The sequence below is a fragment of the Rattus rattus genome, chromosome 5, assembly GCF_011064425.1.
Source record: "Rattus rattus isolate New Zealand chromosome 5, Rrattus_CSIRO_v1, whole genome shotgun sequence".
Taxonomy (NCBI): Eukaryota; Metazoa; Chordata; class Mammalia; order Rodentia; family Muridae; genus Rattus; species Rattus rattus.
Genome location: NC_046158.1, coordinates 53,908,056 through 53,934,475, shown reverse-complemented (window position 1 = coordinate 53,934,475; position 26,420 = coordinate 53,908,056). Strand labels below are relative to the sequence as shown.

The 26,420-nt window shown below is 44.0% G+C and overlaps 1 protein-coding gene across 1 annotated transcript in view; it reads right to left on the bottom strand.

Annotated features, from left to right (window-relative positions):
• The window catches only part of Osbpl6 (oxysterol binding protein like 6), a 96,565-nt gene that overhangs the window by 11,058 nt on the left and 59,087 nt on the right, over positions 1-26,420 (bottom strand). Inside the window, exons 10-17 of the mRNA XM_032903530.1 lie at positions 23,947-24,021; positions 19,206-19,371; positions 16,151-16,284; positions 15,375-15,398; positions 7,769-7,876; positions 5,858-5,995; positions 980-1,067; positions 271-524 (exon numbers count right to left, since the gene is read on the bottom strand). Coding sequence (XP_032759421.1) covers positions 271-524; positions 980-1,067; positions 5,858-5,995; positions 7,769-7,876; positions 15,375-15,398; positions 16,151-16,284; positions 19,206-19,371; positions 23,947-24,021 — 987 coding nt within the window. The remainder of the gene's footprint in view (positions 1-270; positions 525-979; positions 1,068-5,857; positions 5,996-7,768; positions 7,877-15,374; positions 15,399-16,150; positions 16,285-19,205; positions 19,372-23,946; positions 24,022-26,420) is intronic.

Genomic DNA, 26,420 nt, shown 5'->3' with positions numbered 1-26,420 from the left:
ATGAGGCCCAACACGTTTGTAAATTGACTCCATATGGCAAAGCCAAGGGCTGAGCACCACTGTGGGAGAACAGGCTGTGGAAACCTCACAACACGAGTAGCTTCCAAGAAGAGTGTCTAGAAGTTCCTGGCTTTGCTTAGTCATTCGCGCAGATCAAATCTTCTCTAAACCTATATACTGTGCGAATGTTCTATGAACAAGGCTGTCCACACGATGGTTGTGTCAGCTCATGTCCTCTAGGGGGCGCTGCCCTGTTCTTTGTTACCATACCATCCTCTCATAGGGGTCGTCGGTCTCCGAGGCTTTGTCCAGGAGCTCACTGTACTCCATTTCCTCACAGAGGTGCTGCAGAGTGTTGAGTGGCTCATTGAGCTCCACGGGCATGGAGACTTTGGACAGGTCTTTGCCAATGTTGTTCCTCAAGATATTCCACAGGTTAATGTTACTAGTGTCCGGGCAAGGAGCAGGCAGGCAGGTTCGACGGCCATTGCGGAAGGCGCCTCCTGTGAGCTCCCCATTCAGGACTGGGAGAGGAAGAAGAGCAGAGAGAGTGATGCTCCCCCATTCTGGCTATGTAACATCAGAGCAGAAGAGAGAACTCTTTCATGGGATTCTGACTGTAATACATCTAATCACATTAATACACAGGATGATTTCTATATAAATTTGAGAGCAAGTGCTCAAAGCGTCAGGGTAGGATTTTAAGCAAAGTTTTAAATGTACTCAAATACTATTTAAGAAAGCAAAGTCCTGTGTGTGTGTGTGTGAGCGCGTGTTTCAGAGGAGGGCTTTTTCATAACAAGAGGTAAACCTTTAACCACATACCCAACAGATTTTATAATTGCCACCTGAATAGATTATGCAAAAGAGAAGCTATGAATAACTGCTGAGGGGAAGGAGGGGATGGCTGGCTACCCATTCACCACGGTTAGAATGTGGCCCGCAGATAGATCGCCCCGGCCACTCAAACGATGCATACTTTGCCGAGAAATGTTGTCGGCGACACTGGTGTTGTCCTCAGATATGTTGTCACTCACGTCGCTGATGTAGGACTCGTCATCGGAAGCCTAAGGAAGGAAGGAAGGGCCAGGAGGTGGTGAGAGCGCTTCTTAGGACTCTTGCCTCAAGAGCTCAGATCACCAGAGGGTTAAAAGTAGCAAACTCCTGTTCAGATGAGCGGCAGATATCTCAGGGAAAGTCTACTTGGATACGTTCAAAGAATACCTGGGTGGCTTCTACAGGATGCTAGAGAGGAACCGCTGCTTTGAAGTAGCTCCTCCGTGGCGGTGTCACACGCCTTTCATCCCAGCGCTTGGGAGGCAGAGGCAGGAGGATCTCTGACTTTGAGGCCAGCCTGCTCTACAAAGCTAGTTCTAGGACAGCTGGGGCTACACAGAGAAACTTTTCTCGAAAAAACAAAAAAGCAAAAACCAATCCAAAACAAAAAATAGCTCCCATCTTAGCCAAGCTGGGAAGCTGGGGGTGGGGCGGAGGTGGTTATGCTTAATTCAGGAAAACACAGTGCACACACACACACATACATGAAGGAACGCATGGGCCTCTACCCAGAGGATTCCAGATAGGCTGCCCAGAGTAGCGCTACTGAGCAGAGGGTGTGGGAGATGTCAAAGAAAGAACAGGAGTTGCCCAGTCACCGTGAGACAGAGAAGCACCACAGGAAGGAGGGAGAGGCACAGGTAAGAACAATGAGGGAGACATTCCCAAGGACTGCTGGGAAGTTAAGAGTGTCTGTGGCCAAGCGCAGGGAGACAAGAAGGTGGTGACGATAGGTTTTTCGGACAGCCTGAAGGGTCATTAAAATCCAAGAAGCTGCAAGGAAGTCCACACAGAGTCAGACTTAAGTGATCCACAAGATGCTTGCAGCTTCCTTTAGGGAGCTGAGATGAGCAGATGCTACACAGGTTCCGGTAACAAGTCCTAGTAGCCTAGTGCCTGACAACTTGTAGGAGGATGGAGAGAGATCAAACATGAAGTCATTCTCTTCCTGAGAAAAACTAATGGAGCAACCATGAAAGCAGCAGGTGTAGGGCTACAGCTCAGTGGTGGGCTGTCTACCTAACGTGCGTAAGCCCTAGTTCAATCCTCAATACTGCGAAAACAAGTGAACAAAAACCTAAAGTGAAACCCCAACTGAGGGCAAAATTAAATTAAGGAGCAATGTGATGTACAGAGTCCGGGCAGTTAAGTAAGGGCACTGGGACAGTTAGGAATTGGGAAGCCAAGGTCTCAACTTCAGACAGGAAAACAACGCTCTTTACTGTCTTCAAAGTGAAAACGGTGGCATTTAAAACCAAAACATCCCTCCTGTAAAAATATTAGCAAGTCCACGAGGGAGGGCAAATAGATTTTAAAAGTCACCTGCACTGCCATCACCTACAGGACCATTCAGGTAGGTCTCATCCCCCCAACTTAGACACATGCTGCATGTTTCTTCACTACTAGCAAAGAGGTCAGGGTTGGTTTGACCATTCGTTTTGGTGCCTTGAGGGTCTTGCTACATAGCTCTGGCTAGCCCAGAATTCAATATGCAGAACAAGCTGGACCACTTGCGGTGAGCCTCCTACCTGTGCTTCCCAAATGCTGGGATTGCGGTTATGCTCAGCATGTCTGGGTCTCTAGTTCTGCAGTGTCCTGAACACATCTTGCCTTACAAGAGATGAAGCTCTTCGTCTGCACTGGGAAGGGCAGCGCCTTCGACGCTCACTGATGACACACAGAGACGAACCAGCACGCAGGTGCCTCCATTACAGACAATGTTCGGGTATGCTCTTTGTAAACCTGCTTGTCTCTCAACATGTTTCTGTTATCTTATGCACTGCAATTCCTGGTTTGCAACTTCTCTTTTTTAAAACTTGCTTGTGTCAACATTTTGCTACTCAAAGTTTTAAATTTAAATAAAATAAGAACTATCGGGGGGCGGAGGGCACAGCTGAGTGGAAGAGAGTTTGTTCCTAGCACACACAAGGCTCTGGGCTTGATCTCTGGTACTGCTAAAATATTTTAATTCATTTTTAATTTTTACATATTTCCATATTTGTTGATGACTTTTAGGGTTGAAGGGCCGATCTGTCAGCGGAGTGCTTGTTGTCCAAGCATGCAGGACCTGACATCAGATTCCTAGCATCCATGTAAAACCTGGATGTGGTGCATGTAGCTGAAATGGAGGGGAGGAAACAGAGTCCTCAGGCAGCCTAAAGAAGTCAACACCAGGGCTCAGGGGGAGAGTGCGTCTCAGAAACTGAGATGGAGAGAAACTGAAGAAGATACTGGAAGTTGATCTCTGGCTTCTATACATACATGTGTATGCATACAAAGAAACACCGGAAGTCATGCACATACAAGAACACACACACACACAGTAAATAAATATCAGGGCTGAAAAGAGTTCACATATTCGCTTCCAGAGTTCATATACTTCAGATGACACCCTCACAGGACTGTACATATGGGTTAAGGTAACAGGATTTTTGCTTTTGCATGTGAGGTTTATAGACATGGCAAATCGAGGAAAAAATATTGTTTTTGATTCATGTGTTTGCCCTCTACTTGGTCTCCACAGTTCTCACAGGCTGCAAGAGAGCCAGAGGGAACATGACTGGGCCCAGGGAAGCTGAGCTCATTAGCTTGTAGGGAAAAAGAGGCCAATCAATCTCTTCCACCCAATTTCTCTAAAACAGTGGTTCTCAACCTTCCTAACACTTCGGCCCTTTAATACACTTCCTCATGGTGTGGCGACCTCCCAAGTTACTGTCCCTGCTACTTCATAAGTAAATATCCGATATGCAGGATATCTATATGGGACCCCTGTTAAAGGGTAGTTCAAACCACTGCACTAAAAGAGGCTAATCTCACTTAATTGCAGCCAAGGAGACAAGTGCCTACCAGAATTAAGTGTATATTGCAATCTTGTTCATTGTTAGCATTTGTTAAGGAAACTGCCATGCTTAAGCACACTGTTCGGTTTCTGATTTGTCCTAAACTACTGTGCCATAAATGATACATTATCTTTTGTGTAGAATTCTGCAGTGACCACGGACATGGGTCAGAAGGACATACATCCCACGTTTGTTTGTGGCAGCATTGGGGGGCTGGGCTGTTTGCTGTGGTCCTCTCACGTGTCCTACACACAGACCAAGATCCTGGGCCGTTACCTAGACCTGTGTCTTCCCTGCGAACTAAAAGTGCTGGAGCCAAATATTTTGGTTCTGAACTTCAGGATTCAAAAATAAATCAGGAACTCCTTTTCTAAATGTGATTAGGCACGTCCCCGCAGACACAAGTCTTAAAGCAGACACTAGGCTGGTAGATCACTCTGGAAAGTATTGGCCATCTTTTATTAAAAAAAATGATGTAGCTTTTAGTAGACAATTTTCTGAAAAGGTTCTGAGGACTGGTTAAGTAAATGCACTGGTTGCTACCATATCCCCAGTCAGCTAAATTTTGGTGTGAACACCTCTCAGAAGCATCATGGGTGAACGGCCTGAAAGAACACCTCCATTCAGTTAGCAAAGACTTAGTGACTTCGCTGGACTGTCCTAGAGACATAACAGTGACGATGTCTCTACCATGGGGTTTGCATTCTAGAGGTGGAAACGCACGAACGGCAGGTGAAATAGAGGAAACAAACTATGTTGGGGAGTGCTAACTGGGAGGGAAAAAGAAACAAGTCGTCCCAAGGGCTAGGGGAGAGAGGGAAACAACACTCCACTGCAGGCAGGCTAGCTATCAAGGTGGCTTCTGAGGAAGGAATCAGACTGTACATGTGGGAGAAGCTAGCATCCATATTTCTGGGAGAAACTCTCTAGCATCCATATTTCTGGGAGAAACTCTCTAGCATCCATATTTCTGGGAGAAACCCTCCAGCCAGCATGGGCGCCAAGTGCAGAGGACCCTATCTCCGCTGGCCACGGCAGCATAGAACACAGCTGCCTGTACTCTGCCGCTGTGACTGCAGTTCACACACCAATGCTGGACTCACGGGGTGAGCTTGCCAAGTGTGTTAGTGTGAAGGCTGGAGGAGCTTTCTAGATGGTTCTCACTTAAGACACTTAAGAGACTGGAGCCGGTTAGACTGATCCAGGAGCAAGCCCTTAACAGACGAGGAAGTGACAACTCTGAGAACATGATGGTGGCTATCATTTGAGTTTATTTCTTGGCCTAGTCCTGAGTATTGTGGTAAAGGAAGAAGATGGGACTAAAGCAGTTGTTTTTTTGAAAACCTCTAAAACACAGGGCACAAGGGGAGGTACGCAGTCCAGTTCTTTCCAGTGTGGGTCACACAAAAGACTACTTCTCTTTGTTATAACAAGAGACAATACGGTGTCTTTAGCAAACTGACAACTCCAGGGATCACGCCTTTGACTGATGGAAGGATCTAGAACACAAAGGAACACGAAGCTACACCTGAGTACAGAGGTCAGATTATTAGCATTTTTGCGTGACAGATAAACTGTTATTCTAAGAATACTGGGGACTGGGACGTGTTCAGATTTGTCTTATAGAATTATTAAATCACCCAACAGAAAGTGGTTTTCTAATTCTCACATCCTTTCTGCCTTACCAAACGGCCCCCTGCAATGACCTCAGTTACCATTGGTTTGGTACATATGTTTGATCATTTCCCTTTATTCATCTAAGTCAAGAGCCCAGAGTTTCAGCCCAGAAATGCTTTCATGTGCCCAGGGAACGGGAAGCACTGTGGCTTACACACTTTTGGTGCTGCTTGAATGGGAGCATCTTCCTGTGACATAAACCCACAGGACGGCTCAGAGTCCCAGAGTCTCATGGGCTCGCCCACAGTTGCAAGCAGATGAGACGGACACAGCCAGGAACCCACCTCATTCTCCGATGAACTTGCAGACAGGAGCACCTCTTGGGCATCGAAGAACTCTGACACGGATTCCGACATGGAGAGGCGGCTCTCGTTGACCACCTGCTGTGACAGGGGGAGGTTGACATGGATCTGCTCACCAGGCTACAGGAGACAGGAGCAGACGACAGAGTCATGTTTTCCCTCCTGTAAGCATTGCTATTCCGCCACATGAATTAGATTTCTAGAGACTGCCAAACTGTCTGTTAACACTGGTGACAGTTTCACTTGCCACCATGCACAATCCCATCTGCCGTGTCTACAAACTCCGAAAGGCAGAGATGAAAGACGGTGGGTGATGTTACAACTCGATGTCAAATGGAATTTAACAGGTGAAACCTCCATTAAAAATGTAAACCGACTGTAGTCTTAGGCCTGTCATTACCAGTCATGGACTAAGCGGTAAATTACGCCTCAAGAAGTATTTATAGAAACTTCTAGAGACTACTAAACAGATAATTTATAAGATTCATTTCTGAAATAGGATTATATATACAATTAAATTTCCAGTTAAATCATGAATTTTAAACCAATGAAATGCGTCTAGACTACTGAATGTCATTTCAAGTAAAATATTGTTTATAAGTGCAATGGTCCAAACTTTATTAGAGAAAAAAATTAAGAATAGACTATATATATTCCAATTCACTTTTCAGGTTGAAGAGTCCAATTAAGGATTATAAAGTAATTTTAAAATTTTCAATTATTTATTGGGTGTACGTATGGGGCACGCACACACGTGCATGGTGGGAGGGGGTCTGAGGACAGCCTACAGCAGCAGTCCACTCTTCTTCTGCTCTGCGGCTCCCCTGAGACTGAACTCAGGCCGTCAGGCTTGGTGCCCTCCTTGACTTGCTGACTCACCTCGCTGGCGCTAAATGCTTTCTAAGTGGTAAATTTTAGAAGTATTCCTAGATTCTGAGCAATCGAGTGTATATACGTGTGATTCCAGTTCAGCGGGACCCCAAAGATGAATGGGCAACTTCAGCCAAAGGTAAGATGCCTTGGGTTATTTCAAGCAGAACACTTGAGACGGACTCAGAGTAAAATATTACGACTCCTGTGCAAACACGGCCTTAGCCTTAGTTTAGACTCTCGTTTCGTTAGATCCATCACTGTGCGCGAAGCTCGCGAGCATTAATCAGCAACTCGACAAAAGCGCACATGCATTTTAGCCTGCATTCCTAACGTTTTCCTATTTCCATGCCGTTTCTTCAATATAAACGATGAGTAGCACTGTGGAGGGTGTTGAGAGTGACTTATGACAGCGTGATGTGATGTGAACTGCTCAGTGCACACCGTGAGCATTTGCTTCACATCCGTTAGCTAAACCTAGGGCCTCTGTTAGTGAGCCAGACAAGCAGCGGACCACTGACCACACTTCCAGTCCCTGCTGGCTTTCGTTGTCTGCGTCATTCATCGTGAAGGGGCCTTGCAGTACCCTTAGCTTTGATTTTAGCAAGAACAGGTAGCTTCTATCCCTACACAACTCCCTCCAAAGAAAGCTTTTAAGCAGTTTTTTATGTGACAATTTCTCAGCTGAAATGTTTTTCAACATTTCATCAGATGTTTGCTGATAATGAATATGTTAAATGAAGGACAAGACGGACGTAGAAAATTAACCAGCTGGGATAGATATATAAATTAAATATTTGGCAACATCAGGTGAACATAGAAATAAACAAGAGAGATAGTAACCACTGAGAATAAATGATATCAAGTTCACCTACGTCTTTTTACTTCAAAGACTACTGAGCTGTCTCTAACACATAGAGAGAATATTATTAACAGAAAATAACTGATTACAATAGGAAAACATATGCAATAACTTAGAGGCCATGGAAAAGGAACTCCATATCCACTAATAACGGCCCTTACCTCATCAGGGCTAGGGATAATATTTACACTGACAACGTGATCACAAATGGTAGACTCCGAGTGTATTCTGTTCAGCCGACTCCGGAGCTCAGCGTTCTGGTTAAGCGCCTTAAAGTAACAGAAACCACAACCGTAACTGCACATCGATACGCAAGTGTTACAAGCAGGTACAAGGGACAACGCGAGACAGCAAATTCGGAGAAGTTCTCTGATTCTGGGGGTCTTACCGTGCGCCGGACCATGAAGGTTAAGAAGGAAATAAATGGCTCAGGATTATGACATTAATTGTTTTGTACTATAAGGCCACTGTTTAAGTAGGTTAGTGCACTGAAATATTTAATGGGCTTCATAACAGTGACCGATGGATTTTTCTCCTCCTTAGAGGCAGATCCATTACATCCAAGAACAGTCTACCACCACATATATATTACTTTGTGCAGCCTGGGATGATATGATTATATATGATATCTCTGATATATTGTATATACGATAGATGATAAAATATAACATATGATACATTTATATAACATATGATAATATAAATAATGATATGATAAGATTATTTTCTATTTTCTTTTTGACTATTCTCTAAAGTTTAGGATTTGTTTCAAAGTCATCATCTCAAAAATACTTGGGATAATTAATGAATTGGCTTTAGTGTAGAAAATTTTCTTTCAGTACAGTTTGGTGAAAGGAAACGGCTGTTTTTATTTTTTTTCAGGAGCTCATAATTAATCCTCTTGGAAATACAGTAGAACCAACAAAAGCAACTTACAAGGTGCTTCGGCCAAACAGTACGGACACAAACAACCATACTAAGAACATAAGTCCAACAGCAACGGACTCCGAGTTTACCTCCATCACGGTACTTTGAATACCCCAGAAATTATCATCCACAGAACACCATTTACACGGCCTCCCACATGCAGCGACTGCGTCTGATACAAGAACAGAACAGCTTTCCTTAAGCGTGTCCCTTCTCACGCTCCTGCGTGTGAAGCCCAGGGAGCCTTCTGCCCTCCACACTGATGCGTGGGGATACAGTCCATTTCTGTGTCAGGAGTCAGCTCACTGGAATTCTATCAAGCTTTTGGTAGAATGGCTCTGTGAGGACAAGGCCTGTGCAAGAACAGTCAACCCCCTTGCTTCCTGTTGAAAGCAGGAATTTCTAAATGGACATGGGTGTTCTAAGAGTAGACAATGTATACCAATTAAAGGGCATCGGCCAGCTTCTGTTTAAAGCCTTTAGAACAAGTTTGTATGATATAGTAAGCAACACATTGGATCTGGTATGACAAGAATGGGTAGTTTGAAGGTGAATATTAATTCAACAGCATTGTATGTAGGAAGAGGAGGAAATGTCTGGTTACCTAGGAAACCATAAGCAAGAGATGTGAGTAAATAAACCATGTAGCTAAAAGGAAAAATTCTAATACCTTGTCATCTGGTATAAGTGCTTAGATCATTTAAAAAGAAGTATTTACTAATCTACTTAATGCATATGAATTCTCTATTTGCACATATGCCTGCGTGACAGATGAGGGCGTCATACGGAAGAGAGTATCAGATCACATTCTATATGGCTGTGAGCCACCACGTGGGTGCTAAACTCAGGACCTCTGGAAGAACAGCCTGTGCTCTTAGCTGCTGAGCCACCTCTCCAGCCTCCTCAGAGCATTTTTAATAGGAGCAAAATCTCACAAAACATTTGGGGGAAAAAAGGTTGCTTCAAGCTGATCCAGTGTGGCTAGCTTACCGGTTATTTACGTGGTCATTGTCTTTGCCCATAAGTATATGCAGTTACTGAAATATTCGGGCCGAATCTACCTTGCCACGTGTAAATGGGAGGGCTCTCATCTGATGAGCTGACTGGCAGAGTCAGTCTCGACCTGAGGTTTTCACATAAATCTTGACCATCCATTCTTTTTTAAAATGACCACACCTTCTGTTGACACTGGAACAGGTCCATGGATCAAATCCCCATGAAATCACAAGAGTAGGTAATGCTCTTCTTGAGGGGAGGAATGTTATAAAACACATGTTTGGCGTTAACAAGGAATATTGTTCGAGCACTTACTCTGAATATTTAACAACACCGAGAGCTCACGGAAACTCCCACCCTAGTCAATTTCCATTAAATGTGACCCTGCCTACAGACACGTGAAAAGACTCACAGGGAAGCCTTAAGCAGTAACATCAGTAGTAAGAGAGCTGAGTGAGCTGTTAGAATGGTTCATGTGGTTTTTTAAATGTGAAGGTAACCCTTTCTTTTCCTGGCATATAAGGGGAAAGATTCTGGGCGTGGGAAGATGAGCTTTTCTTGATTTTAAGACCAAGTAGGTAAGCTCTCGGCAGGCCTGGGTCCTCCTGCCCCCACTTTACTTCTCTTTTGAGATACAGTCTCACTGTATAGCCCATGCAACCTAAAACTTGGAATTCTCCTGCCTCTGCCTCTCGAGTTCCTGGGATTACTGGGTCCTGGCTACAGGCTGTGACTTTGTGTGGTGGGTAACTTCTGTCACTCATTTCAAATTTGGCTACAATGCCAAGCTGAGATCTTGTACGGTGCTCCTGAGGAACAAGTGCTCACCTCCAAGAGTGTCAAGTGGTTCTGGGTTGGAGGGTTTTCTGGTATTTACATTGGCGTGTAGGAGCTTTCCATACTAAGGGCCGACCGGACCGGCATCTGGCTGCCCACCAGGAAAACGACCATGGTGTTTTCCCACTGTGTGTAGTTTATTTAGACATTTATTGGGATGGTCTGGAAAGACATGTTTTTAACCCACATCTTTAATTTTCTTAGTGTTAAACCCCCGTTTTCTCCTCAGTTAGGTGGCAAACAGGTACCATCCCAATAGAAGATCTTAAGCTTGTTCCTTACTGAGATAATTAATGAATGGTGGAGGTTCTTAATTCTGTTTTGCTTTTACTTTTAACCTTTCCAAATTTCAAAAGTAAAATTCCTGAAATTATTGCTAATTGTTAAGATCAGGAATCTGTGTTAAATTACGTGGTGAATAACAGGAATCGGTCGCCAATATGTTGACACCATGTCAGAGAAGACAAACTTGATTTCACTTTTAAGCATAGCACAATGCATTTTACTAGTCCAAAACTTCAAGGCTCTAACAAACCCAGAACCAAACCTAAACTAGATCCTACTCTAAATCAAACAGACATCACCTACATGGCATTCGGAGCAAATATGGGAAAGAGATAACTTCTTTGAGAATATATATGTAGTGGTAGACACAAGACTTGTTACAGGGCACAAAGAGAGTTAGAAGTGAGTGACTCCGTAAACTCAAGCCAGCAACCAGACATGCATCAGCGGGTCCCAGCCATCTTCCTCAGGCTGATTCCTCCTTCTGCCCCGATAATCAGTATGCTTGTGACAAGCCAAGTGCGTGAAAGCTGGACCCAGTGTTCCTCAGCAGGGCCCAGCACCACCTATTCTAATGATATCGTGGAAACCGGAGCTACTGAGGAACAGGGGTATGGAGAGAGCAGTGGCAACCGAACCAGAAGAGGGTACAAAATAATGTTGGGAATGTACTCAAGGAGAGTAAACAGGTCAGAGCTAGGCAGATCCCTGCCACAGGGGCCGGCCACAGGCTACCAGCAAGAGAAACCACAGAGGCCTGCCTGAAAGAGAACCACTTTGTTTTGTAAAAGGGGCCAAGGCCAGCAGGGAGAAGCACTGTGGTACTAGCACTAAGTGTGCCTACAGTTCCTCTCTGAGCAGCCATACAGGGATGCATTGCCTGGTGAACCTGGGCTGTGTGGGGCCCTACAGACCACACCCACCCCCTTGCCTCCTGTCCTCAAATGTACCAGCATCTAACACACTCAGCAAGCAGTTCCTGTTTGCTCTGTTCAAACAGTTACTATTTGAAGTTCCGAATCACAACCGATCCTAACATACCAGTTTCTTTAGACAACGGATAGAAAGTCACCCTGGACTCAGGGGGACACTGGCGCAATCGTTTGACTAAGTGGAATTGTGGGTTCTGGGGAAAGAACATGGCTGCCGGAGCTGGGAAAGGATTATTATTACTGGGCAAGAATTTTCATGTAATCAAAATCAAATCCCTTGAGTAAAAGGAAAGCTGGTTCAAAAGAATGAGAAAAATTAATGCAAAAATGGCCCAAACCCAAATTCTGGGCAAATATTCTTGGTTTTTTGTTTTTTGTTTTTGGGGTTTTTTTTGAATTTAAAAAAATACTGGGGTTGGGGATTTAGCTCAGTGGTAGAGCACTTGCCTAGCAAGCGCAAGGCCCTGGGTTCGGTCCCCAGCTCCGAAAAAAAAGAAAAAAAAATACTGTTATATTTAGAAAATGAAAAAAGATATAAAACATTTTTTTTCTTTTTTTTGGAGCTGGGGACCGAACCCAGGGCCTTGCGCTTGCTAGGCAAGCGCTCTACCACTGAGCTAAATCCCCAACCCCGGTATAAAACATTTTTAAATTCATACCACACTATTCCACTGCTGTTATCAGTGTGTCAGTCTTCCAGCCTCTCCCTCCTATGCCCCTTTTATATTATTTCCCAGGTATGTGGCTTTCACTCCGTACCTGCACTTCATTCAATAGCCACAAATACAGGCTTCAACCCCATTATAAACACAATTTAGATAGCTGCTCAGTCAGTAATGGTTTTGTATTATTGGACACATAGATAGTTACTAAGTTTTATTATAATAAATACATTGTGATATCTTCATAGACCCACAGAGACAATAGCTTAAAAAATGTAAAGGGAAAACATCTTCATACCCTCTAAGTTTGACGGAGTCCCAGTTACCTGTAGAACTTGGGACAAATGAATACACTTGGAATTCTCCTACCACAAAGTATTTATTTACAGTATGTGCAATGCTGTGGACAGGAAAGATGACAGATATTACAGCTGGGATTTTAAATTATGCCATTATGTGCCTTGAGCAAACATTTGGCTTATAGTCTCATTCTCAAAATATTTCAATAATTCTACACGCACACATCCCCCACAGCATGCACCTCTGAAGCCTGCTGTCAGTTCAACTCACAGGAACCGCCCCCCTCTTATCCCCCCACCCCTCTCAGCAATGCACAAAGATAATGACTCGCTTAATGACTGTGGCGTGTTGACTTAGTGTCGTCCTGGCTGGAGTATGGTCATATGCTGCTGTTCACAGTTATACAGATTCAATTCACACACTCGTCAGTGCGAGCTGCGTACAAATTCTGAGCCGAGAAACCAAACCGGCAACAGAACCGGAGCATACCATTGTGCAGACAGGCTCATGTGGACCCTGATATGTGACTGACTGTTCTGTTAATCGAAGATGCCCAAGCAGCCTTAGTTTTATAATACATGATCTGATTTTAGTGATCATAAAATGAAAGCTGACGAGATCATCTATAAGGGACAGATGCCAAAGAAAATGTCCTGTCCCACACATGTTAAGTCTAGTATCTATCTATGCTTGTCATGGGTGTGAAAGTTATGTTTCACGGAGGTAAAGGTATAAAAATTATGTTGGGTTTGTGTCCATATAGATTAGGGAAGAGGATCTGATCTCTCCAGCCTTGAGTAAGCCTCTCTTCCTACTTACTCAACAAGGAAGATAACAATTTCTGCCCGGCATGTAGTGAGGAATCTCATCACATCTACTTCAGAAGCCAGGCACCTGTTGGAGGGTGCTGGAGTTTGTTGAGTTGATATGATATATAGAAGCTTTACTAAAAATTCAGCATTATCATCATCACAATTCTGTCGAGCAGGACTTAGGTCAAATGTCCAGCTGATGGTTAAGCCATGTTGATCCCATAGCATCTCACAAACTCAGTCCTTCTTCCACCTCCCATGAAACCTCTTTGGTTTGGGAATATTATCTCGCCTGTCATAAGAGTCTAAAGTAATGAATCTTACCAACTGCTTTTGCTTTCATTTTATCCATTTTTCCAAAATACTATACCTGACTAATCTTTCTAATACATACAGAATGTCATAATATTTTCAATTTCTGGTAGTTAAATTTCTTTAAGCCTTCCTTATCATTGATAGCACTTGTATTTCTTTGTGTAGTCCCTGATGGTCTGGTTATCATCTAATGACTACCCATGGAAGAATTTCTCCACTCACCAATTCTCTAGTGTTCAAAACATCAGCATCACTTCACTACAAAAAGAGTAAACTGTGCCCAAGCAAAGATTGTCGCTTCTAAAACAGACTCCCACCTCAGCCGTGATGGCAAAGTGACCAGTGAGTGCTTGGCTGGCTCATATGAGGGAATGTACATATATAGACACGTCAATGTAGACAAAAGCCACGACACACAAGTGTAAGCATCGGATTCTCCAGTGGCCCATGAGCAACAGTCATAACAGGTCAACATTAATTTCAAATCTTTTGAGCCCTTGGGCTAGGAAGAAAATCTAAACCCCAAACCAAACGACACAAGGAAAGTCTAGTGAGGTCCTGACTTAAGCTGCAAATAAGTTTCTCTCAAGAGGGAATCTGTATTCCCCTTGTGTAGTTCTCAATGGGCTGTACTTTAACTCAATGGGAGTACTTGAGCTCAGAGGGTGAACACCTTTGACATAGCTGACATACTTGATTTACTTCACTCCTTCACCTTAGTGTTGGATCCTTCTTCATTCCCTCACAATGCTCATTTTTAACATCGAGATCATGAGCTCCTGAGGAACCGGGTCTAAGATATTCCACATCTTGCATGACATCTAGCCATTTACATGCATACACAAAAGGGCAAAGGGTTTTCTCTCACGGCGACCTCTCTTCCTAGTCATTTCTAGATCCATCTAAAGGGAAAACTCACTAGGTAGCCAAGGAAGGCCTTGAGCACCAGATCTTCCTGCCTCCCCACCCTAAACACTAGCATTATAAAGCATGTGGCATTTTGCCCTGTTTTATGTGGTGCTAGGGGTTGAAATTAGGGCTTTGTGCATGCCAGGCAAGCATCTGATCAGCCTAGTATACCCCTAGATCTCCAGCCCAGTCTTGGTCTAGACGAGAAGCATAGGAAAGCAAGCAAGCGGCAAGCAAGGAAACAAATCTTACTGTTGTCACTGTAGCCTCAATTTCTGCCACTAGCTTTCATCATCAAATATACTAAAGAGGAAACACTGTAACACTTTGGGGGTTAGGGTATATTTTGGATGCCTTCAAGATGAACCTACATGTTCCTTTGACGGCTATTTTGATCTTTCTGCTTCAGGGTGCATTCACAACAATGACTCAGAAGATCAACTAGTGTCAACAGAGCACGGAACATGAGCAGATTCATTGACGTGAGCAGATGTCAGAACCTTTGCAAGGCTAGGAGCGAAGTCCTCTACCGGCTGCCAGGCAGGTGCTGTGGTGATGCACATGCTCCTGAGGCCCTGATTCGGCCCTGGAGGCAGAACATGTACCTCAGCTGATAGCGTTTTGTGTTGCTGGGGATGTGGAGGATAGATACTGGTACTTCATTACAGGAGACTGAATACTGGAAACACTGACAGATCAGGTACAAAAACCACACTGACAGTAGCTCACATCTCATTGTTAAGGACTACAGGGATATTCAAGCAGGATCGGATCACATGGAGAACCACTTACCCAGGATTTGCCGGCTCCTTCACTCTGATCCAAGGCACCAGGAAGTGAACAATATTTTATATAAACACTGAGTTCTCTCACACAGGGGAAAAAAAATCACAGAACAGCATTGCATGCTCAAAGGAATCAAACTGAGTGCATTTAAGGACTGACTGGAGAAGAGGCTTATTACAGAGGAAGAAGTGTGCGGCTCTCAAGAACCGATAACCGGAACCTCAACTCTGAGGTACATGGGGGTGCGTTAGCTATTAGTAAGATAAAATATAATATATTCTAAAACTCGGGGAGCGTAACAGACAGAAGAGAACCCCAGGAGAGCAAATCAGAAAAGAAACAGGTTCATCATAATCAGTAGCTTCCAACAGATTAAAATCTGAGTGGGAAAACATAAAGCGTGGAAGACCTAATAGATTTCGTTCTATTTACCATTGCATTGAATATACTCTGGAATGTTCCTTAAACATGTAAGCCATGTATATATAAATGCTTGGTGGGCTTTCTTTTGCCTTTTTATAAAATCAGGGGCTGACCAATGACCCCAGACATTAATTCAAGTAGTCAGAAAAACAATTATATGTACTCAGCAACTTCTGTTCCTTTTCACCCTTACCTCAACATGTTTAGAGGAGAAAACTAATAAGATTCGATTCTGACTCTGCAATGTCTTGGGAGAATGTCAGAGGAACACGCCATCCCCGCACCGCTGGCCTCCGCCCGCCCTCATCCTTCGCCTAGCATCTTCTGTTGGCCATGCATACGAAAACACGTGGGTTTACCTGGGACAGCGACTGTCGGAGCCTGGCCATCTGTGTGCTGTGGCCTTTGTTGTGATCTTGCTCTGAAACCATCTGCTTCAGCTTTTCCTTCTCTATAGCTATGCTGTTAAACGCAGACTTCAGAAGAGAATGCACTGGGGAGAGAGAGAAGAGAGAGATAAACACTCACCCTAGTCCAAGGACCATGCGGGGTGCCAAGGTCTGTGCATCCTAACTGATATCCAGGCACTTTCCAGAAAGACTAGGTTATAGTCTAACAACAACAACAACAACAAATCCAGCATGTAGAAAAAAAAATAAAACTAGCCTTAAATAGAATCTGAGCATCTACACCCAGAACAAATATGGCAAATGTAATTAATTAAAATGGAAATTTTTATACTTCATACCAGCCGAGCCAACATAGTTTGGAAGCAACATCCAAAACATCAACATCAACTCTTAACATCAATACTCAGACATTAACCCGCATCTCTAGAGGGAAAAAGAAAGCAGGTTTGGCTTGTCATGTTGGGTGATAATATTTAGAGCTGTTCTGCTATCATGTGACTCAAGAGTTACTATTGTTATTTCCACAGAGCATACACCTCCAAACAGAACGTTTTACGGGTCCTGTCAACATTAAACAGTCAGCGGATCCAGAAGTGTCGACTGGTTTCTTTGCAGTGGGAAATGATTCGGCTTTAAAAACAGCTCCCTCATTGCTTTCTCAGCCATAAATGCCTCCGTCTCAGAGGCGCTTCCATTTAAAAGCAACAGCGAAGACAGCACCTCTCCCTTATTTCCTACACGGCTAACAAACAGCTCGGTACAATCTGAGACAGTCTTGTGGTCTGAACCACAAGAGGTCGAATTTGCATGTATCAAAAGCATGGGAAGTCTTCAAATATAGGCACGTCCCTATTTGAAAAGGGTTATATGTAGAGGTAGTCACACCCACACACAGCAGGGAGGTGGCAGGTGGGTGGAGCGGACCTGGGGAGGTGTCAGGGACCTAAAGAGTTCATGATCTCTTTCAGAGATAAGGCCCGCAATTGTCTGTATTTTGCAGTGCTGTGAGGAAGCCAGAGCCTGAGCAAGGTAGGTTCCCAACTACTGCTGAACCACACCCCCGCTGCACAGCCTATTAACTCATGTGCAGTGTTCCACCGCTGAAAGGTGACAACTTCACAGCTGGAATTAATCCCACTGTTGATTTGAGGTGCCTGCCTCATAATGTCTTTCTAGAGTCCAGTCAAGGCTTGGGTCTGTACATTTTGTCCCTCTTGTGTGGAACATCTGGATGTCTTCTGAAAACAAAAACAAAACCCATAGTTTCAGCACAAGCTTTAAAACAGCTTGGGGACTGTGAGAAAGCTCCCCTGGGGCTGCCATGGGGCTCATCCCTTCCCTGTGCTGTGCTCACCTATGTGTTCTCTTTCTCCAACTGCGGCCAACTGTCCCCAGAAGCAAAAGTCCCGCCCATGAACCTGAGCCACGTGGAATACCACCGGCCCCCATCACCAAATGAGCTTCCAACTTAACAGAGCAATGAAGAACGCCTTCGCACGGCGGGAGGAGATGGCGCGGATCGACGAATCCATACAGACATCAGAGGATGGTTGTTTTAGGATTATGAAGTTGGTGTGCTATCTGACCGAGTTGTAAATATCTCAGGAGCATCACAGTGAAAGAGAGTAAGTCCATCTGGATGCCGAGGGAAGCGAAAACCACAGCCTAACCTTGCTGGCAGTCTAGGATTATCAGTATTTGCTAAGTTTCCAGGTATGTTCTCCATGTTCGCCCCTTCTTACTCTAAGCAAATAAGCAGCTACATTATAAGATAACTACATTGCCTGCCTCCCAGTACAACCCATTAGCACTGCCTTTAGTTTTGACCGAGGAACCAACTTGTCAGTGGGAAGGGAAAAGGCAGAAAAGCAATAACGGGTTTCCTAGGTATTATGGGAAAAGAAATCGGTTTATAATAATTAGTAACTTTCAACAGATTAAAACTGAGGTGGAAAAATGGAAAGTTCACAATAATTAGTGTCATCTACACATTGGTTTCTGTAGCGGCTTCGCGGGACACGTCCCACTTCACACAGCTTTTCAGGGATTTTTTCAAACGTAGGGACCAGCAGCAGCCTCAGGTGAAATACGTTACAATGAGCTGTGCAAAGGGCTGAGGAGGCACACAGGGTGTGTCTCCCTCGTGGTTATTTTAAAAAAGGACACTGCCCCCTTAAACCAAAAGACGAATGTCATTTCCTGCAAGCTAAATACCACATAGCAAGTGGGCATTCAGGTCTCCCTACACATGACAACCCAGCATACTTGTTAAACCTACCATGTTTCATGTTCTTACTGAACACTTAATACACAGTGGAGACTCAAGAGTGTGACTGACGTCCCGGCCCTCAAACCTCAGTCGGCCTGGGATGCTCTGGCAAGGGCAGTATAACAGGCACAAGGTTTCGCCAGTTCTAGGATGAGTCTGGCAGCATCTACTCCTGGTGTCTCAGCCTTAAACGGCCATACACAGGAGGAACCGTGTGGTTGTGAGCAGCCTTCCGGGTGTGCCGTCAATGTACAAGGAACACGGTAGAAGTCCCTTTCTCAGCCCAGGCTGCAGCAGAAAGCCATCGGGTGAGCCCGGTTAGTGAACCATGGCAGCTCACAGCCGAGCTTCACCCAGTTGAAAACAACAAGAGTGAAGCTTGTTTGGAAAAGGAGTTTTTTTTTCCTGGCTACAATTAAGTAAATATGGATTATAAGGTAACTTATAATCCATAGACACTGAGAAAATGATGGTTAGAGACAGTATCTTGCTGGGCTGCCTAGGAAACAAATCCCTCTTTGCTTCTCTGCCTCTTTCCTTTCCAGTGACAGGTTACTCAGTCAAAACCGAAGGTTGCGCTGTGGGTTGTCCTGGTAGGCGGCCGCGCATCCCGCATTTTTACAGAGCTCCGCCCATGTATTAACCAGTCCATCCTTCTGCCACCCTCACCTATGCAAAGATAAAATAACGCATCTCTCGTCAAATTCCCCGCCATCAAAAACCTTGTAGTGTTACCTTTCTGTGCAATTAGACAAAATTCTTCTTGTAGCTTGGTATAATCCGTGGAACCTTCCAGAGGGTCGGTGAGGTGGCTAGGAGGGGTCTGAAACTCAATGTCCGCACAAAGGTTGGGGTTGGAGGAGTGCAGACGCACGGGTGACATGGTGGCGCTGAAAGGAACCTGGAAGGGAAGGTATACATTATTCACGTGTCACCACGTCCTGACCACCGTCTCCTCTGCAGCCAGGGCCCTTCCTTTCCACTACAACAACCCACTCCCTTCTGACGATGCGCTCTGGAAAGCCTCAGCCCTCATTCATTAATACTGTGGGCTGGGAGGAGTTACTCTTGTTTCTGAGAGTTCCAGAATTTCTCACTGGGTTTCCCTGCTTACAGAGAACAATGCCTACACACCTCTGAACCCTCACTTGTCCCTAGAAGTAACTGGTGGAAGAGAGCACCCCGAACCTTGTAGTGGACCTGTTCTCGCACAGTCAGAATGCAATTTATAGTCACTTCTCTTTGAGCCTAGGCAGGATCTTAATAAAAATATAAAAATACACCTAAAGATTTGCCTGGTCTATAGCCACTGGACAAAGCAAGTTTACAGTACATACACTAATGAACTAAAGAGACTCGGTCATTTAAAAATATACCGATTAACATATTCACAAACGAAACCTATTATGTGAGTCACTGCCATTTGCCTTTGTGATCACACGTGTCCCTGTCATCTGGATGACTGTGGCTTAGGAACCAGTCACCACTGAAAGGCATTAGTAGAAAAGGTCACATTAGTGTAGAGCATTCCCCAGTAGCAATAGGAACTGTCCTGTCCAGACTGGATCTGGACTAGGCTTGGGCTGGGGCAAAGCACTTTCTTGTCCTTTTTAGAGGGTCAACCTGAGGGTTCCAAGTGCTATTGGTTAATCGCTCTTGGGAAATGGAAATACTATTCTAGCTAACCCGGAAGCTAACACAGATCTTCTCTCAGCTGCCCTGAGGAGCCATAATATAGACCCTACAGAAGCTGTATTTTCTACAATTGAAGCGCTGACTCTTTCTCTCTGACTAATTTGCAATACTTTGGTGTGTGGGAGAAGTGTGTGTGTGTGTGTGTGCGCGCGCGCGCGCGTGTAAAACACTTCATTTCCTTAATAGGTTTTTCTTTTAAATTTTATGAATTTGATAAACAAGAAAGAATAGAATAAAAGGGCTCTCTGTTTGTCTTGCTCATATAGTCAGATAAGCGGAGAGAAATAAGAAAAAAAAAAATCTGGCCCATGGGCCATGACTTGACTGATGACCCCACTGACGTAGTTCAGCTCTGATAGTTAGTACTTTCTCTGGGAAGGTATCAAAGGGAAGAAGATATTGCTGAGGAAGGAAGAAAATGGGAAACTTCCCCTACTAATGCCACCTACACTAAGCAGGTCAATGCACATTCTCTGAGGCCTTCAGAGGTATCAATGTCATCATCATTTTTCCTCAGTAGAAACAACAGTGACCGTGCTGGGAGATGTCAATGGCTGTCTACCTTATTAGGCTCAAACCTTGCTTCTGTCCCAGATCCGAGGCAGAGAAGTATCAAATGAGTCCTGTGAGAGAATGGAGTGCTGGGGTTCCCTAATGTTGGGGACTCTACAGTGATGACAGAGAAGCTTTGGGGGTACTAAGAGAAAAACAGGACCCCTGTGTAGAAAGCGACTAAAGGTGGACCAAAGATCATTAAGAAAATCAAACATGGGTGCTTGGTGTTGGGAGACAGCACACTGAGGTTCATGGGAAAGTTTCATGTCACTCAAAAATCTTCAAGCATTCAGCCAGCGTGGGGGTTTCCTCTGAGTGTGTGGGGAGGGGGCCACGTTAGTTTAGCAGGTGCCGTGGAGGAGCCACTGTAAAAACCCGAGGAGTCCAAGAAGACCCCATATTTGTGCACGACAAAAGCCTCTCTACTAAATACTTGAATCAGAAACACACAATTTACAAATTTATAACTGAACATAACTGAGTTTTGAACTGACTCCCTAACACAGTTGAAGGGGTGGCTTTGTATATGACCCACAGGGAACGAACTCCGCAATACTCCAAGCTAATTGCAACCAGACAGTTTCCTGGGAAGATGGAAACTATTTTTATACACATTCAACCGAACTAAATAGTTATCTTTTTTTCCTTAGGAGAAGTGTGTTGAGTGGGTCATTTTAATCGAGGAATTTGTAAAGTAGAGAATATAAATCAGGACGTATTCATCTAACTGACTATTTCTTTAGCCTGGGGACTCATTCAGTTTTCATTCATTGACACAGGGCATCATTTGGATAGAAAACACTTTAAGTGGTAACCAGTTTCTTGTCAGCAGTGAGGATTGGAATGAGAGCTGCCACCCTCCCCCCACCCCACCCCCACTCGGAGCTGTGAACCTTCAGTGCTGAGTGTGAGCCTCGCTTCTCTGCTCAGGATAGGACCTCAAGGCTTTCTAGAAGCTCTACAACAGCGGGGAAGTATGGTTCAGGAACATTCTGATACCAGTAGCTGGAGTAAATGTTAGGGGAACCCCTTAAAATTCACCTAAAAGTAAGCCAGAAGAGAAGGGTGTTTGTGAGGAGAACTGCTGGCCTCCAAATGTAGCAGTGGTCACCAGGAAGATACCCTGGAGTGTCCAGTAATATTAAGCTTAAGAAGTCTTAAGAGTCAGGGTGAAAATTCCCATTAGTATCCTGCTGTATGCATTCAAGGATTCGTTTGCGGTACTGTTGGTTTGGGGAGACTGGGTATTACTGCACTTGGGGCTGGTGTTTGGGTGTTTCCCCAACTGAAGTATTGCACGCTTTGGCTAGTGGAGAAAGTTGGCCATTCTGAGTGCCAGTGTTCAGGCCCAATAAGAACACATTTTGGAAATATCTCCCCAGGTAGACTTTTCTTTGGTATCAAACCCAGTCACCCCAGATGCCTAAGTGGAAGATAATAAAACTGACAAGGATTCTAGGATGAGGAGGCAGGTTTAAATGTGGGATAACTTCAGTGGGAAGAGGAGGGACACTGGAAGAAACCGGGAGGCTGAATCAGGCCACTGGGGCTGAGGATGGTGGTCAGGGGTCAGAGGTGGATTCTTTCCATGCCTCATAGACATGGAGTCAGAGTACAGCTCCCAAAGGGCAGTAGCCGCCCAATACCAGTTATTCCTGTAATTATTTTAATTGTTGACCATACCCTTTTTCACTAGAATCATCTAAGTTAATTTTATAGTTTCTGTGGTCATAGTGGCGTTGGGATGTGGACATTGATGCTTCTTGTTTTAACAAGTCTTTTCCTCTGCTTCCAACTGAAGAAAATATAAACTTACTCTATGCAAACAGGTACTAATCCTAACTTTATTATTTTCACTGTGTGCAAAGCTTAAAAACTGAGCCCAGGGAAAACACCATCGCCTCCTTGCATGGTATTCTGGGAGTTTATTATTAGAGGAAGCCTTAGGATTTTCACAAGAAAACTGATCTTTGCTTCCCAGACTCTGATACTGTTTCTTCTCTAAAGACCATCTGGATTTGTTCAGTTTATTCCTTTGGCTGGCGAGGTGTCTCCTGTCAGAATCTCTAACTGACCCAGAGGCAGTTGCCTTTAGTTACATCTGAATAGATCCACTGCACCATAAACGCAATTTCGGTAATGACTTGGTTCAAATATTTGTAAAACTATGAGTGTCGGAGTCAGTCCCCTAATTAATTCCAAGTCACTGGTTGTTTCAATAATCATAAGTAATTCTATCCTGTAGTGTAGCTAAGACACACACAGCACGCCAGGGCTGGCTACGAAATGAAAATCCAGCAGACCTCACGCAGGAGCTTTCTACCGTGCAGTCAAACCCTTTTCGTTATTTTTAGACAGTCTAACCTTGAAGCATACCCTAATTTTAGCAAGGTAAAATTGTTATTAACTCATAAAAATCATGTACTAGACAAAAAGCTATTATCCATGATTACCACAGACTCGAGAAGCTATATTTTAAAAAGTGAACACCATCTCGGGATGAACTGATACTATGGTTTATTTTTATCTTGTATTCTACTTCGTATTGTATATGGACAGTCATGATTCTCACCTACACCCTTCTATCTATCCTTTCCCCTCTTAGGAGTAAAAAAATATTTGTCTACATATAGATTATATACTATCTAACTTCATGCATTTTTTTTTTTCATTTCCACACTGTATTTTCCGGTTCTCAGGCCAACACTCTTTCTATAACATGATTTCCCTTGCTACATGGACTTTAGGTAGCCATGTAGAGATGACATCAAAATCCACCTTTTCTAGCCTCTCACTGCTGTCTCCTCAAGCCGTCATACTGCTACACACAAACGAGTGCAACTTATTTCTGTAGTCATGGGACACTTCTTAGAAAGACAAAAATTAGTTAGCAAAGGTTCAGGCATCAGTATGGAAAAACAAATAAATGAGATATCACCATTTAAGAAAATCCTCCTGTCTCGGAGCCTCATGACCAGTTTCTCAAACTCAGACTTGAGTTTTGACCCTTCTTCCAATAACAGTAGAAGAGGAGGATCACGAATTAGTTCTCCTCTGCTAAACCCAGCACCCACTGTCCAATCCCTGTCAGGCGAGGACAGCCAGAGGTCATCTGAAAGTGATGACCACGGGGTAGGCCATAGGTGATCTACCACACGCTGATGGCACCATCACGACAGGGTCACCCTTGCACACAGTTCCTCATTTGAGATGGAAATCCACTCACTGTTGTAGCCACCGCTGCCGCTAGCCTCTGCCGGCGCCGAGTTGCGTTGAACTGGCCCTTCGCAGGCGGCCCTTCCTGACAGTGAATGGGAGAAGAAAAGGGGGTAAAAAACATGGGGTAGGGATGAAGACGAGGGGGTTTGTGGGGGGAATGAAAGATGATCGGACAGAAGAAAAGAGTTTTAACTGTAAATCTTAGCGTTGAGACAAGTCAGAGGGACACTCATGTCACAGGTAAGGAGCTTTCTTCTCAGTGCAGACTGCCCAAACACTTCCTGAATATAATCCCTACCCCAAGAGCAGACATTAATCCTGTGGATTAATGAAGTAATGGGGAGCCTGCCATTCTAAAGTAAAACGGACGTGCTCGCCACTCTTTAAAACTGTGAGGACACGCTGCATTAAGTCAGAAGGTGTCCAGTAAATGGCAGAGAAGAAAATAGGCAAGCTCTGGGGAAAGTGATTATAAAAAATATAAAGGCAAAAACAATCATATTCAGAGACAAAAAATAAAAGGAAGAGAAACGGGGCTCTTTAACTCCCCAACTCAACCCTCTACCAAAAAGTCTACTGGCAGGGGCTTAGTGTTAGAAAAAAAATTCCCCAAGGTGGAGGTCAGTCCTACTACACTGGGGCTGTGGGGGAGCTGGAGAGCCTTCACGTGCTACAGAGTGTGGGATCAATGCCTCACAATAGCAGTTATAGACACCCAAGAGCACAGGTTTATGTGGTGATTTGTACCTCTGCACAAACCCAAAGGTGATGGCATTTCTTTCTCATCTTCCAACACCTCAGTGTCATAGACTTCAAGCTGGGGACGATACTTCCATCTCCAGGAGATTTCTTATATTAACCCAATGATTCACACACACACACACACACACACACACACACACACACACACACACACACACACACACACACACATGCAAAATCCATCATGACTACTCTCATCTGTTTGGAATGACAAATCTTTTGAATTCTCACATCTCCGATGCTCTCAAATTTTTCAAATTACCTCACAAATCTTTTGCATATTTATATATGCCACTACATATAATTTATTTTCTACAAAGGTTTTCTACACAAAATCTCTACATTTAATGTAATGAAGGAAGACCTTGCTTTCACATGTCGGTGTAATTGCGGGATGTGGAACTAGGGCAGAAGCTTCTTGTGAATGATGGGTAATTTTATCAGCTACTATGTACTTTTCCCACTATCTGATCTCTTCAGTATCTAGGGCCTATTATCTAATTTGCTCTATGAATGACACAGGGACACAGTCCTTCTCTCCTACAGCAATTTTGACTGTATAGTTTTACTTAGATTTTTATTAGAACCAGAAAATATGAAGTTTGGGATGCCTATCTTCTTTAAAGATAATCCTCACAGACAGAAGCTGACTCCATGAGTTACATAAGAGATTTCTGAAAGCAAGCCAGTGGCATCTAGTATGAATATGACCAGATGAGTCTAACATTTAACCTCATGGTCCAGTAAGGTGAGTAATCTACCCTATACAAGAAGAAGTCATCAAATATCTGGTATAGCACATGTTTCATGTTCTAGTTTCATTTCTACTTCCTGGAGTCATTTTTTTTAAAAAAATAATTTATTTCATAATTCTTTCACAATGACAACTACTAAAGAATGGTGGATGCAAAACTCAATGACACAATATCAACCTTGATAATGATCAACAGCCAAGTGCAACTGCCACACAGCCTCGCTTCCTTCATAACTGGCTAATGACCTAGATGGTAAGCAACAGAAAAACAAGTTACGACGATGCTAGACTCTCTCAAGTTGGCTTTGATAGGGGTCATCCTGGAACGTGAGATGACAAGGAACTCAAAACAAATACTTGGCAGCAGTAAGACGGAATTCTCCTAACCAAACAGCTTTCAGCACAGGAAGGAAAACAGCTAGGGTAAGAAGTCACTAATCTACTCTGGTAAAAATAAATGTTGGGACTTTTTGGAGGCAAGAGACTGCTAAGTACGGATGTTCCTGCTGTTCATAGACATTGCTAGGTGAACTTCCTCATCCCCATGAGGTGCGCATGTTGAAGGAGCTTCAGTCCTGTTCCAGTTAGAGAGACCCCTGAAGACTCCTGAAGACCTGCTGCCTTCAGCAGGCAGAAAATGTGCAAGGGGACGGAGAGCCAATCCTGCAGCCCTCCAGCCAATGATACACACCAAGTCCAAGCGGAAGTAAACGCTCTCTGGAAGCGACTACAAGCTTATCCAAAGTCTACGTTTCTACTCAAAACTGCATCAGCTCCTCTTGAAAATGTAAAGTGACTGCAGGGACGAGGTAATCTCAGATTCCTCATCTAAGTAAGAATCACCAGGTCACTTGTGTCCCTCCTAAGTCAAACAAAGCAAGACAATGGTGAGATATTCAAAGAAGACACTCAAAAGATTTCCCTGCTTTGGCACCAATGTCTTCTGATGACTCAAACAATCCTTG